This window comes from Aedes aegypti, chromosome 3, assembly GCF_002204515.2.
Source record: "Aedes aegypti strain LVP_AGWG chromosome 3, AaegL5.0 Primary Assembly, whole genome shotgun sequence".
In the NCBI taxonomy this organism is placed as follows: domain Eukaryota; kingdom Metazoa; phylum Arthropoda; class Insecta; order Diptera; family Culicidae; genus Aedes; species Aedes aegypti.
Genome location: NC_035109.1, coordinates 138,242,796 through 138,255,344, shown reverse-complemented (window position 1 = coordinate 138,255,344; position 12,549 = coordinate 138,242,796). Strand labels below are relative to the sequence as shown.

At 38.0% G+C, this 12,549-nt stretch overlaps 1 protein-coding gene across 7 annotated transcripts in view; it reads left to right on the top strand.

The window, feature by feature from the left end:
- Positions 1-2,151: 2,151 nt before the first annotated feature.
- Positions 2,152-12,549, top strand: part of LOC5567277 (E3 ubiquitin-protein ligase hyd) — a 78,548-nt gene continuing 68,150 nt past the window's right edge. For all 7 annotated transcript variants that reach the window (XM_021850241.1, XM_021850243.1, XM_021850244.1 and 4 more), the window contains exon 1: positions 2,152-2,726. In XM_021850241.1, coding sequence (XP_021705933.1) covers positions 2,665-2,726 — 62 coding nt within the window. In that variant the 5' untranslated portion in view covers positions 2,152-2,664. The remainder of the gene's footprint in view (positions 2,727-12,549) is intronic.

Sequence of the window (12,549 nt, the reverse complement as noted above, 5' to 3'; positions counted from 1 at the left end):
AATATTACAACTGCTGTTGCTTCTATGTTATCCAATATGATTTTGTTGTTTATTTTGGCAGTTTATTGGTAGCGTCAGTTGTAATGTCATTCGAAACACAACATTTCACTAGTTAAGATAGAGCGTGGTGGAAACCGCATGAAAATCTGCTCAAAACATGAAAAATCAAATGGTGTCGAGCTTACCCACAGTGTCGGTTTTACCCTGATTTCCCCTACATTTTTTTTATCATGATTCAATGCAAGCAGAATAAGGAAAGTGAGACTTTAGAGACCGTTTTGGAAAAAATAAATACTTTGGAAACTCTCCATTAAAAAAATACATACTTTTTAGAGACTTGCAATAGAACCGAGACCAAGTCTTTAAAAAGAAACCTAATGCCAGTCCTTTCTTTGGCATTATTCATTGAATCAACTTTTGTTATCATTCATTTAAAAAAAATATTAAAATCCTTCATATTCATATCCTTTCCTAATCAACTTATTTAATAAAATAAAAAAATATGCCAAACAGCTTGCCTTTACAACCAGTGAGGTTTCTAATTTTCATTCCAGGAGAAAAGGTGAAAATTATGTGAATTTATGTATTTTATTTTTTGCGTTGGAAGTGACCCGCCTAAACGCATAAGTTTTCAGAATAAACTGAACATCCTTGATAAATATTTCATCGCGCAGAAACTCCATCAAATACCTTATCTTATCTCACAAAGTTGGTCGAGTTTTATGTATATTGAACAGATGATGATTAGTTCAAGTAATTTTTCAATCTATCTTCCGATCTTGTTTTTTTTTTGTTGAATCGTGGGTAGGACAATCTTTTGATTGTCCTACCCAGGTATTTTCGTGCGTAGTACATGTCCTACCTGTCCTACCCACTTCCCGCGCCACTGGTGCCATAAATTCTTTAGCTCTTTTGTTTTTTAAGCTAAGTATGCTGTTCCGCTCAAAGCGAAGTATGCACCTCAACAGAAAAGTAATCGCCTATCTCGATGCGTGGGAAATTTCTTGCAAGAAATGCTAAAGAAAAGTATTTTTCTTTTATCGCAGTACGCTGTTGAAAAGAAATGTCAATTCAAATGGAGCTCACTGTAGAAAATTTCTTGACCATTTCTTGAGCAGAAATTTTTACTTTTCTTGAGCTGAACTGCATACTTAGCTCAAGAAAAGTAAAAACTTCTTCCCAAGAAATGGTCAAGAAATTTTCTACAGTAAGCTCCATTTGAATTGACATTTCTTTTCAACTGCGTACTGCGATCAAAGAAAATTGCTTTTCTTGAGCATTTCTTGCAAGAAATTTCCCACGCATTGAGATAGGCCATTTCTTTTCTGTTGAAGTGCATACTTCGCTTTACTGTGCGCCGTGTGTTGGTGCTGTCTCGCTCTCACTAACGGGCAACTTGAAAACAGGGCGCACAGTAAAAATCAAACGTTTTATAGCATGCACACGCTCATTACTGTTTCAACCCCATCCCGATTCAGGTTCGACCGAACCACACCTTCTCGACTGTCAACGAATAGGCCAGGAGAAGTGGATGAACTTGTCATTCATTTTTCTGTCAAATCTCATACAAAATCTACTTTTTCTTTGACAGAAATTCACTCTAGGTGAACCACTTCCCCTGGCCTATGAAAGTGAGCAAACCGAGCAAACACTGAGTTGACAAGTATGTTCATGCTGGCGAACAGGTTCCGCCTTCCGTTGCCGTTTCACTATCATTGCATATGGGCCTTTCGGGTTTAGGTATACGACCAAAGACAAATTAAAGACCTCCATGTCCCTTGCAGTTGCCCAAAATTTTATGGCTCATAAGGAAATCTAGAATGCCGTGAAAAATGTACGGTGATCTGTCAAACTTGGGTACCTTTTGTACTACCGAGTGACCAAGTGCAGTACTAGAAGTGGTACCCAATCTGAGCCCGAGTGCGACGGACCTGATACGACGAACGACAAAACGTAGAATCACAAAACGTTTTGGCTTTCGACGATTTGGAATTCGACGTTTCGTCACCAAACCGTCTGTTCGCATTCGTTCTAGTACTGCGCACTCACCGAAGCGTCGCTATGGATAAGCTGGGATAAAGTGCCGCCGCGCCGCAAAATGTGTCAAACTCGCATCGCCTGCTCACTTACAGCATATGCTGTCAGTTGTTTGCTGGCTGTCTGCTCTCAGAACAACCTCGGCCATCGACTGTAGCAGCAGCAAAACGCGTGCTGAGGGTGAAAAATTTTCCATGCAAAGCTGGAAAAAGCAAGAGGAAGGTGAATTTCTATTATCGTAGACAAGGATAATGATTAGCGGTGCACATTGTGATTGAATATTCGGTGAATCGGCACTCAAACGGTGGAAATCGATTACGCGGTGAACGGCAAACTCGTGTTTTGGCCCGCACGAGTTCAATATTCACGGCTGAGCAAAGAGAAGTTATCGGGAAGAAGAGTGTTGAATCAGTGAAGCAGAAGGCAAAGAAGAAAGAGGAAGAAGAAGAATCAGTGTAAAGCAGCAGCAGAAGTGTCGAGTCGAGTTGAACGAAAAGCTCCTCGCTCGCTGCTCTGCTCTGTGTGGTGTGCAAAGTGCTAAAAGTGTGAGGAAGGAAAAAATTCACCTTTCTGAACAGGAGGAAAATTAACCTGCAAACGAACGGATTTTGTGGATTAAATAGCAGGATGTCGACGCTGCACTTCGTGGTGCATCCGCTGCCCGGAACGGAGGATCAACTAAATGACAGGTAATGGCCGGAAAAAGGTTCCGTAAATTTGTTGGCGAATCAGGAAAATTGAAAAGTAAGATGGCAGCCAGTCAGTCGAATCGTCGACCGTGTACGGCGTAGTAATGGGCGATTTCACTGCGGGGAAGTTAATTTTTGATCGACGATTTCCTACACGGATAGTATTATGTGTTTGATCGACGTTTTGTAATGTTTGCGCTAAAGAAGCATTTCTAAAGGGATCATTCAAATATGACGTCCTCCTTTAGGGGGTGTGGTGGTTGGGATTCTACGAAAGTGTCCGGAAAACGATGGACGTCATATTTGAATCGTCCCAAATCTATCAGTCCATTCAAATCAACCAAGGGCTGAAAATCTCTTAATTAAAGATAATAATAAATCTATCAGTCCATTGCAAATATTTGGATTGGATCGATGCAAATCCAAACAAAAATGTTTGACATTGCAAAGACTGTAAGAGTTGAAACCGATGTTTGTCCGTTGATTTAGCTATGTCCATCCAAAATCCAAAATTGATAGCTTGAAGCATTTTTTTCTACTAATTTGACTATCGCGCTATTCGCCCTGGGCTTGGGATTATATTTTCCAGGGAGCGATGAATTTTGATAATTGATCGCTGTTGTTAGTAGTTTTGATTAGATGTTGGGTAAATTTCAAAGCAATGGCAACCTTTTTATTACAAAATTTAGATTTTATCTTCTGACCTTAAGATTCTGGTTAAACTACTGTACTATGCAGTTGGGCTGCACTAGGCTATCACTCATCAAAATTACTTTCACTTCGGGAAAATATAATTTCAAACTGGCGAGAAGATTACGAACTGAGGGTGGGTTAGGAGCACAATCAGACCCTTGAATGTGCAATGTGGGGTAGTAATTGGGAATGCCATTGACGGTTTGTAATCTTCTACGAGGTTTTCGAAAACCAACAGGGCGCGTGCACCGGGTTGCGGATAGGAGCAAAGGGAGATCAATAGCATCTACCTAAAATAATAGAGCAAAAAGCCGTTCCATGATTAGGTAATGTTAAGCGATCTTCTATGGTGTTCTAGTACTATAAAATTCTTCACTCAATGGGAATTCTGGCCTTGATAATATCAATAGTGATAAAAACATAAAATAATACCTAATACTTAATAAGTACAATGTAGCTTCAATGTAGTAATAAATGAAATAAAATGAATTTTCTATACTTGACAAGGTTTTGAAGACAATCAATGAGTGAAAGAACTACCTATTAGAAAAGCCACATCAGCTAAGTCTATACATATACAAATGTTGGTCATAGGGTCATGGCGAGCATTCGATATGTATGTCTATGACTGATTCTGATCTAATAGGGGCACTAGAAGACCACGCGGACAATTTCGAAACAAATTATTTTTATACATCGGTCTTACGTTCCGAAAGGCTCAGCTATGCTGCAAAGTAATTTTATAAGTTATTCATTACTGCTGTTTAATTGTTTATAATTCTAACAAAACTACATAATTAACTCATTACTAATCACTGTTCCTATATTCTCTTTTTCTCTCCTTCTTATCTGTTGCATGATTATGAGCATCACTAATATAATTCATGAGCATGCACAATAAGAATAATTTCAGGATTGAAAGCAGTACATGGATACCTGGATAGAATAGCTTCGAAAAGGGCGCTCAAAATATAATATCTCTGGTCAGGGAAGTATTTCATCAAGGGTATGTAATTTTTTTTCCATTATTAACACCTAGATCACACAAACAAATGAACTAATATCAAATATTTTTAAAATATTTTTATATAAATCAGCATCGTCAATCAGTGTAAAAACAGATAAAGTTTGTAAAGTTATCACCATCGATTAAATTGCGCTCTGTATAGTAATGTTCAATCAGTATCAAAATTTCCTAAAGCGTCGCATAGTGCCATCAGCAGCCCTTAGCATCACTCTCATATTGTTATTATTTTGTTGTTTATAAAATTTCTAGAAAGCGATCAGCATATTCTTTCTTACTTGTACAATGGCCGATCTATTTGGAATTTTAATAAGTCAAATCAAACTTCAAAACTCAAATTAAATTGCTTTCAGCACATTTACATTTTGCAGCATTAATCGCATTACTGTGTCAAGTCTTCTCCATTCCCTATACCCTACCCCAACCCTTCTTATCCTTTCCGATGGTGTTCAAGTGGTCCGCATAGACTATTACGGCCATTACCTATCCCTTACCCCGGCTTTGGACTGACTTGCGCTCTCATTGCCCCACCAAACGCTGCAAAATGAAAATGAAAATGAAAATGAAATTTGACTATCGCGCTATTCGGTTTAGTGCCAGGTAACGTTTGCAAAGGTTTGTTTTTTTTTTCTATCTTTATTAACGAGATTTTTAGCCCTGGGCTAGTTCACCTCGGGACCAACGGCTTTACTTCCCTTCCGAAGGAAGTCGCCACTATATAACCTTTACGTCATAAGTGACTATCTCGGGGATGGGATTCGATCCCAGGTCTTCGGCGTGAGTTCTAACCACTACAGCAGGCCCGTCCCCCAGGTTTGTTAGTTTCCCGCATCGTTGTTTGTTAGTTTCCCGCATAAGTCTAAAGAAATAGTGTTTAGCCTGTTGTTGCTGATAAGGCTATACTTCCCATATTCGCACTCAGGAATAAAAATACTTATCAAATTACTAAAGTTTATGCATTAATGATTATTTTCTATCTGTCTCTTTCATTCTGCCGTGAATTTTTTCACTGTCATTTCGACTGGTTTGAAACTTAGTGATATTATCCTAGCGAATCGACAAATAGCATAAAAAAATCGTACAAAATGAAATAGGCAAATATAAAACAGTTAGAAATTACTAAAATTTAGTAACTCTTTGACTATTTGTGGTGCTGAGACGTTCTTTTCGGTGGTTTGTGCTAACGTAAGAACTTCATGTCCACTCTCAGAACGCGAAACGTGAACGTACATAACACATATTGTTCATACAAAAGATTTAAAATTGATTTAAATTTACCTCTTTAGTCGACTAAAAAGGTTAATTTTTATCTTATTTAATCGTTCGTAAGAACAATATGTGTTTCGTCCGGTCTCGTGTCGCGTTCTGCGAGTGTAGAGTAAACGTTGTCCTATGAAATCTGCTAAACAATTTGCCAGAAATTCTTTAAGCATCTGTCTAGGCATTCATCTTGAATTTCATTAATAACATCATTCATTGAACCACTAAAAGGACCACAACAAAAATAACACAATCTCATTACAGTCTTACAATCATGATCATGGACAATATATGCACAAATATCTCAAAATCGTGCCAGTAGTCAAGTTTTTAAATGATTATATTGAATATCGGCTGCTAACGATATGATAAGGAAACTGCTAGAAATATTACAAATGCTCGCAGAAGATCTGCCGAGGATCTTAGAATAAATCTCTTGAGATCTCCAACAAAACCTGCCATAGCTGTTGTCAGTAACCTACCGATCATTATACAAGAAATCTGCTTAATGTTAGTTGAAGATCTTGCTACGAATCAGCTAAATATCTCAAAAAGAATCTGCCAAATAGTTTTCAGAGTGCAAATTTTATATAAAATGCGCCAAGAACTTTTTCAAAGATCTTTCATGGATTTCATCAAAACCGTACTAGGATTTTTCCAGAGATCTTATCTCAGACTCAGGAATCCAACAAGGATTTTTCACTGAACATTTAGCAATGAAGCCGCGAAAAGATCTTGCATGGATCTCGTGAGGAACATAGCTGGAATTGGTCTGAAACCTATCTAAAATGTTCTTACAAGAAGTTCGTAGAACAAATCAGGAGATTTTTGCTTAATATTTTTGTATCCTAATCGATAAAAATGTTCCAGAGGATTATCAAAGATGAAATAAAGACCTCCATGTTAATTGTAGTCGAGTCGTATAAAATTTTATGACATATAAGGTAATAGAGCAATATCTAGATCTATTTACCAGAATTTTTAAACGTTGTCTAAATCTCACTGTGGCTTAGACATGATGCTGATTACTAAATGCCAAGCGTTGTTGGCCAAAATGGATCATTAAAATATCCAAAACGACCGCTATGAAAAGCACATATAGCGCCACCGTAATGTTGTGTTTTTGGCATAACACTGATGCTGTCACAATGTTAAATCACATATACGGTTGCGCCGCTGTTTTGATGCGGTGAATATCGGAAGAATTATCTTCACAGATCCATTCAGGAATACAATTCATTGAAGTCTTTCTTTCGGGAAATGGATTTTAAGTATGCTTACCTTTTGCTAGTTAGAATAATATTTGTTCGGTGCAACAAAATACTGATCTTGAATGATATACGACCAATTGCCCCTTAATAACATAGGGTTCATTCATTTATTTCATAACGCTAAAAAAGGCCATTTTTGACACCCACCCACCCCCTCGTAACGCTTTTTGTATGAATATTCTACAAATTTTGTATGAGCCGTAACATCATGAAGGCACCCACCCACCCCCTTCAGCGTTATGAAATTTATGAATGAGCCCATACGTTCTACTCAGGTCCGTCCCGCTCGGGCTCAGATTGGGTACCACTTCTAGTACTGCATTTGGTCCCTCGGTAGTGCAAAAGGTACCCAAGTTTTTACAGATCGCAGTACATTTTTCACGGCACTTTAGATTACCTTATGAGCCATAAAATTTTGCAAGGGACATCGAGGTCTTTGATTTGTCTTTGGTCTACTGGAAGCTCAGTCAGGAAATTTATTTATCAACATTGAGTCTAGGCCCTGGTAATCGCAATTGCAGTTTTCAGTACATTTTCATTATTTGAACGACAGAAAACAGGTTATCAAGATCTTTGCATCGCCGGCATCCAGCTGAGGGTTTGGACGAGTGCCTTATGATTATCTAGACGTAATAACTGTCTCCATAGAGGCTGTCCACTATTCACATAAAACATATTTTGGGAGTTTTCATGCCCCTCTCCACCTATAGTAAGATTTGATTAATGGAAATTAATGATAAATGAAATGCGTAAGAAATCTGAAACCACCCTCCCCTCATGATGATGATGATATAAGCTGCCATCTATTGTAGCAAGGTATTCACCGGTAGCAATGGCCTGATCTAACAAAACAATTTGTTCAAGATTGTATGACTATTTGTATTCAATCATACTCCTGACTAAAGGGCCAAAAACGAATGGCGGACCCGTAAGCAGAGACACTTACGCGAAACCCGCAAGGGAAAAAGAATCTCCTTCCAAAAGTAAGTTCACACAAACAGTCGTACAATCAAGCCCTTGCTTGTCAGAAAGACCCAATAGATGGGAAGAAGAGCCCGCCCTTTTTCCACGAAATGTTGGCAATAGGAAGTTGACAGTTTCACTCTTCCTATCCATCTCGCTTCAATCGGGTGCCCTGATGGTCCCACCCAACTCAAAATGCATGAAACATTGGAAATATAATCAAATAATACAATTCATCATGACAAGATCTCACCGGTTTTCTTTATCCTCAAAACGATGTCGTCGAACTATTCCACCGTTAACTATAGAGTATTATTTATGCGAGTTACTACGAAACTGAAGATCTGAAACCACCCTCCCCTCATAACCTCTTAGGGGGAAGGGAGAAGTCTACAATTTTGCGACGAACCATTCATCAGGTATCGCAAAATAGGCTACGATTGGGGAGGACCGTGTCGAAACTCAACCAAAAAATGCTACGTCATTTATGGACGGCCCCAATACACGGAATAAGTAGTTGGAATGCTTACGTCGATCATGCGAACATGGACAGTCAAATCAAAATCGTATTTTTAAAAAACATTCATATTTTTATCACGTAGAGAATTAAGCTAAATATGCTGTTCCGCTCAAGAAAAGTAAAAAAATTCTTCGTAAGAAATGGCCAAGAAATTTTCTACAGCGTGTTTCATTTGAAAATACATATCTTTTCAACTGCGTACTGCGATTGAAGAATAGTTATTTAAGCAACACGTTGCAAAATGATGGTTCTTTCAGCACAAGTCCGACGAGGTTTACCTAGTTGGATAAATACGACGAGTGATAAAAATATCAATTTTTACTACGCGTTGCATACAACATTCTTTGCAATTTCGAAAAAAGCCGTTTGAGTTAGATAATTTTTAAGAACCCAATCAAATTTTAAGAGAATCCACATGGTATCCATGCGCTAAAGCGAATCGATATTTTTCAATCAGGTAGGCTGTGATTCAGTAGTATGACCATACTGACGTTCTACGCATAATCGTCCCATGTTCCAAAATATGCAATCGAGAAAAACGCGTTTAAAGATTTTCACACATTTAGGCCTCGTATTGACCAGGTGTGTGGTAAATTAAATTAAAATCTTTACAACAGTATAAAGAATAGCGTATTCATTAGAGTCAAGAGTTTTTATTATGGGAATAAAGTAAATTTAGCTACGAAATTCAAAGTGGGACTGTTATGCGAAATTCAAAGTGGGACTGTTATAGAAATACGGGGTTTTTGGTGAATTTCTACGCATAACAGTCCCACTGATATTAGTGACCAATTATGTGCTAAGCGTAATGCTGTAGATGACCGTTCTTACGTATAGATTGTACCGAGTGTAGAGGACGTATATCCTCAAGACTATCTTAAGGCACCTAATGACGGCTCAAGTGACATGTGCCAAACGGAGCCACGTGTGGGTAAGTGAAGAAATACAATTTTATAGTTTGGGATGGAAAGCATAGTTTTCTGTATGTGTGATAATGAGACAATGTATGAGTTAGTGAAAGAAAGAGTGGATGAGTAAGTTAGAGAGTTTATAAGATGTTATAAATTAATATATCGACTCTTCCAGCTGCAGGCTTGACATAAACTCATCTGCGAATTCAAGGTTATTTTGCGGAGTAAATATTTAACTCAAAATTCACGACACAAATCTTCACACGATTTGACATTTCTTTGGACTTGGTTTGCAAAATCATGATTTTTGATACATCGCAAATAAAGCTTCAGAACCATCAACATATTTGCCACTTGCATCGAAGAACCAATTACCTTGAATAACCCAGTATGTGGCCAGGTCACCCAAAACCTCTTGAACTACCCAAGTAACCAACATGCATTTATCACAGCATGCAGCCAGCATTATATTCGCCTACACAGCAAGGCATTAAATGCTCATTAAACCTATATTCGCTTGCAATGCTGCCTCAATGCAGGTTTTGGCGAAATAACGGGCTGCCTAAGTGCTACACCTTCAGAAACATTTGAATGACTGTCAAAAAAACGTAACGCCTCTGATTTAGAGTGAGAAAAAAAAAAAACAAAAATATATTTCACCTCCTTTTTCCTCAGTCACTGTTGTCGTCATTATTTGTTGTTGTGTTGCCTTTTTTTGCTGCAGGATTTAGATTTGATTTCAAGATCTAGGAATTTCTAATTTTTACTCAATGAACATGATACATGATGTGCAGCGCTCCAGAATATGCTACAGATGCTGCGGTGATGAGCGCTGATTTTATGCTCTATATAAGGAACGAATCATACAAAGTACTTAGAAGGTAGAATTCCTATCGCGAATGTGCAGATTTTTCACGAACTGGTGTCATGATTCATTTGAGAATCTTAAGGTGAAACAGTTTGGAATCAACTTCTTAGATTGCACTAAAATTTTAAAGGCACAAATCTCGCGAAGAAAGCATCCAACAACAGTGAACTTTTTATTTTGGCATTGTGCACTAGCAGAAAGCTTAAAATAAGAAGATCAGAAACGTTTGCCAACTATTTCTTCAGTTTAGTGCCTTTGAAAACGTGAACATTGCATTCCGAGATGTTTCACCTTAAACGTAAGTTTTTTTTGCAAAAGTGAATTCTACTACAGGACTCCTGAGAAGATAATTTAGGGAGTGTGAAGATGCCACACCGCCGACGACTCACTAAAATCAGCCCATGCCATGTATGAGGGACACACACGGACTTTGCTTTTAACATTATATCATTTTCTCACCGGATCCACCTTACTATATAACTTTGGGTAGATGTAAGATTGGACCTATTTAAGCAATCTTCCAAAGCATTTCCTCGTCACACTTTTCTGTATTGGGTCCTCTCGAGTAGCTGATATTTTGAGAACAAATCCGGCAGGCATTGGTTTGCATTTTTATTTCGCAGCAAGAGAACAACAACTCAGATGCCAACACGAGCGAGCCACTTGTATGAGAGATGGAATGTATTGTCAAATTCGTAACATATCATCTGTGCTCTTCTCTCTAGCAATCGTATAGCAAGAAAAAAGCATTTTGATTGCTTCGATATGAAAACAGCCCATGCAGTGGAAATGCTTATAACCGACCAAAAGATTTTAAACAGCAGTGGTTCTGCTTATTCAATGCAGCTAAGCAATCAATCTGCTCTGTTAGAGCAGCCTGCAGCTCAAATGCTTTTAGCAGTCCTCTGCAGGACCTATTTAAATGCTTAGTGGTTACCTGGGTATTCTTTTTTTGACATGACTTTGACTTCATCAAGTTTGATGTGTCGCAAGATAGGTCTCAGAATCGCCAATATAATAACCACCTCTTCTGGAGAACAGGGTACCCTAAACAACCTGGCATGTTATCAAGTTATCCAAGAACCTTTGAATTACCCTTATTTAGCCTTGATTTGGGAATTTATGTAATTTGATGTTGCCAGCTAGGTTTCAGAACCGATGGTTTAGAGGCCATTTCCCCCAGGGAACCGGGAATTCGGAACAATCCGACATGTGGTCAAGTTATTCAAATATATTTGAACCACCTTTAGACATGATTTGCAAATTCATGAAAATTGATACGTCGCAAGCCAGGTTTCAGATTCGCCAATAAAATATGGCCACTTCCACCAATGAACCGGTATTTGGAACAACCCAGCATGTGGCCAAGTCATCCAAAAACATTCGAACTATTTTTATTTAAACTTGGTTCGCTAAATCATGAAATTGAGTTGTCGCAAGCTATGGACTCGAAAATAAAAAATAAAACAGGTTGTGTTCCACATGGGATGTAAAGTCAACGTAAGAAGGTGTTCAAAACGATTTTCCCAAGCACCAGCTATTTCAAAACTGCCTACTGAATATTTTGTTCGAGATCAGCGCAGCGAATTGTATAGTGTGACAGTTATGCGTAGAAATACAGTAGTGGGACAGTTATGCGTAGAAATTCAACAATGGGACAAATTGACTTGGCTTGCTTTACATTGAGTTTCCGAACAAAGTAAATTTTTGGTGTGTGTTTTCTAAAACTATACGTAAAAATAAACTATTTAATGGCAAAAAGTCAAAATGCACAAAAAGTAACATGGGACAATTATGCGCATAACGGCAGCATAGGCCTCTGCACTGTTTTGATTTTGTATGGGATTTTGACGTTTACTGGCCTTGTTGTTTACACGTTTCGTGAAAGAGTGAAAGGGAGAGGTACATTTTTGTGCAGGGCCCCATAGACATGATAGTCACAAATTTGTATACATCACCCGAAATCAAACTGATCTACTTATATTCTAAATTCGTGAACGAACTAGTGAACTTACATATTCTAGTGTCACCTATAGGTACATCCTATTTCATCTCAGAATCACTCACAGTCAACTAGCTTTTGATTTCAAATCTGAATCTACAATTCGAATCCGACTCAATTCATAAATAAATTCAATACGTCATTGAGAAATTCACAACAATTGAATTAATGACGTATGGATGCAATCCGACGACATATTTTTGATAACTCCCAAAACAGAACTGAAAAGTGCTACTTTGGACCCTTTGCTTATTATGAACCCCCATAGAAAAACTTAAAATTAACACTCAAAGCAACCCTATTCCTATGAA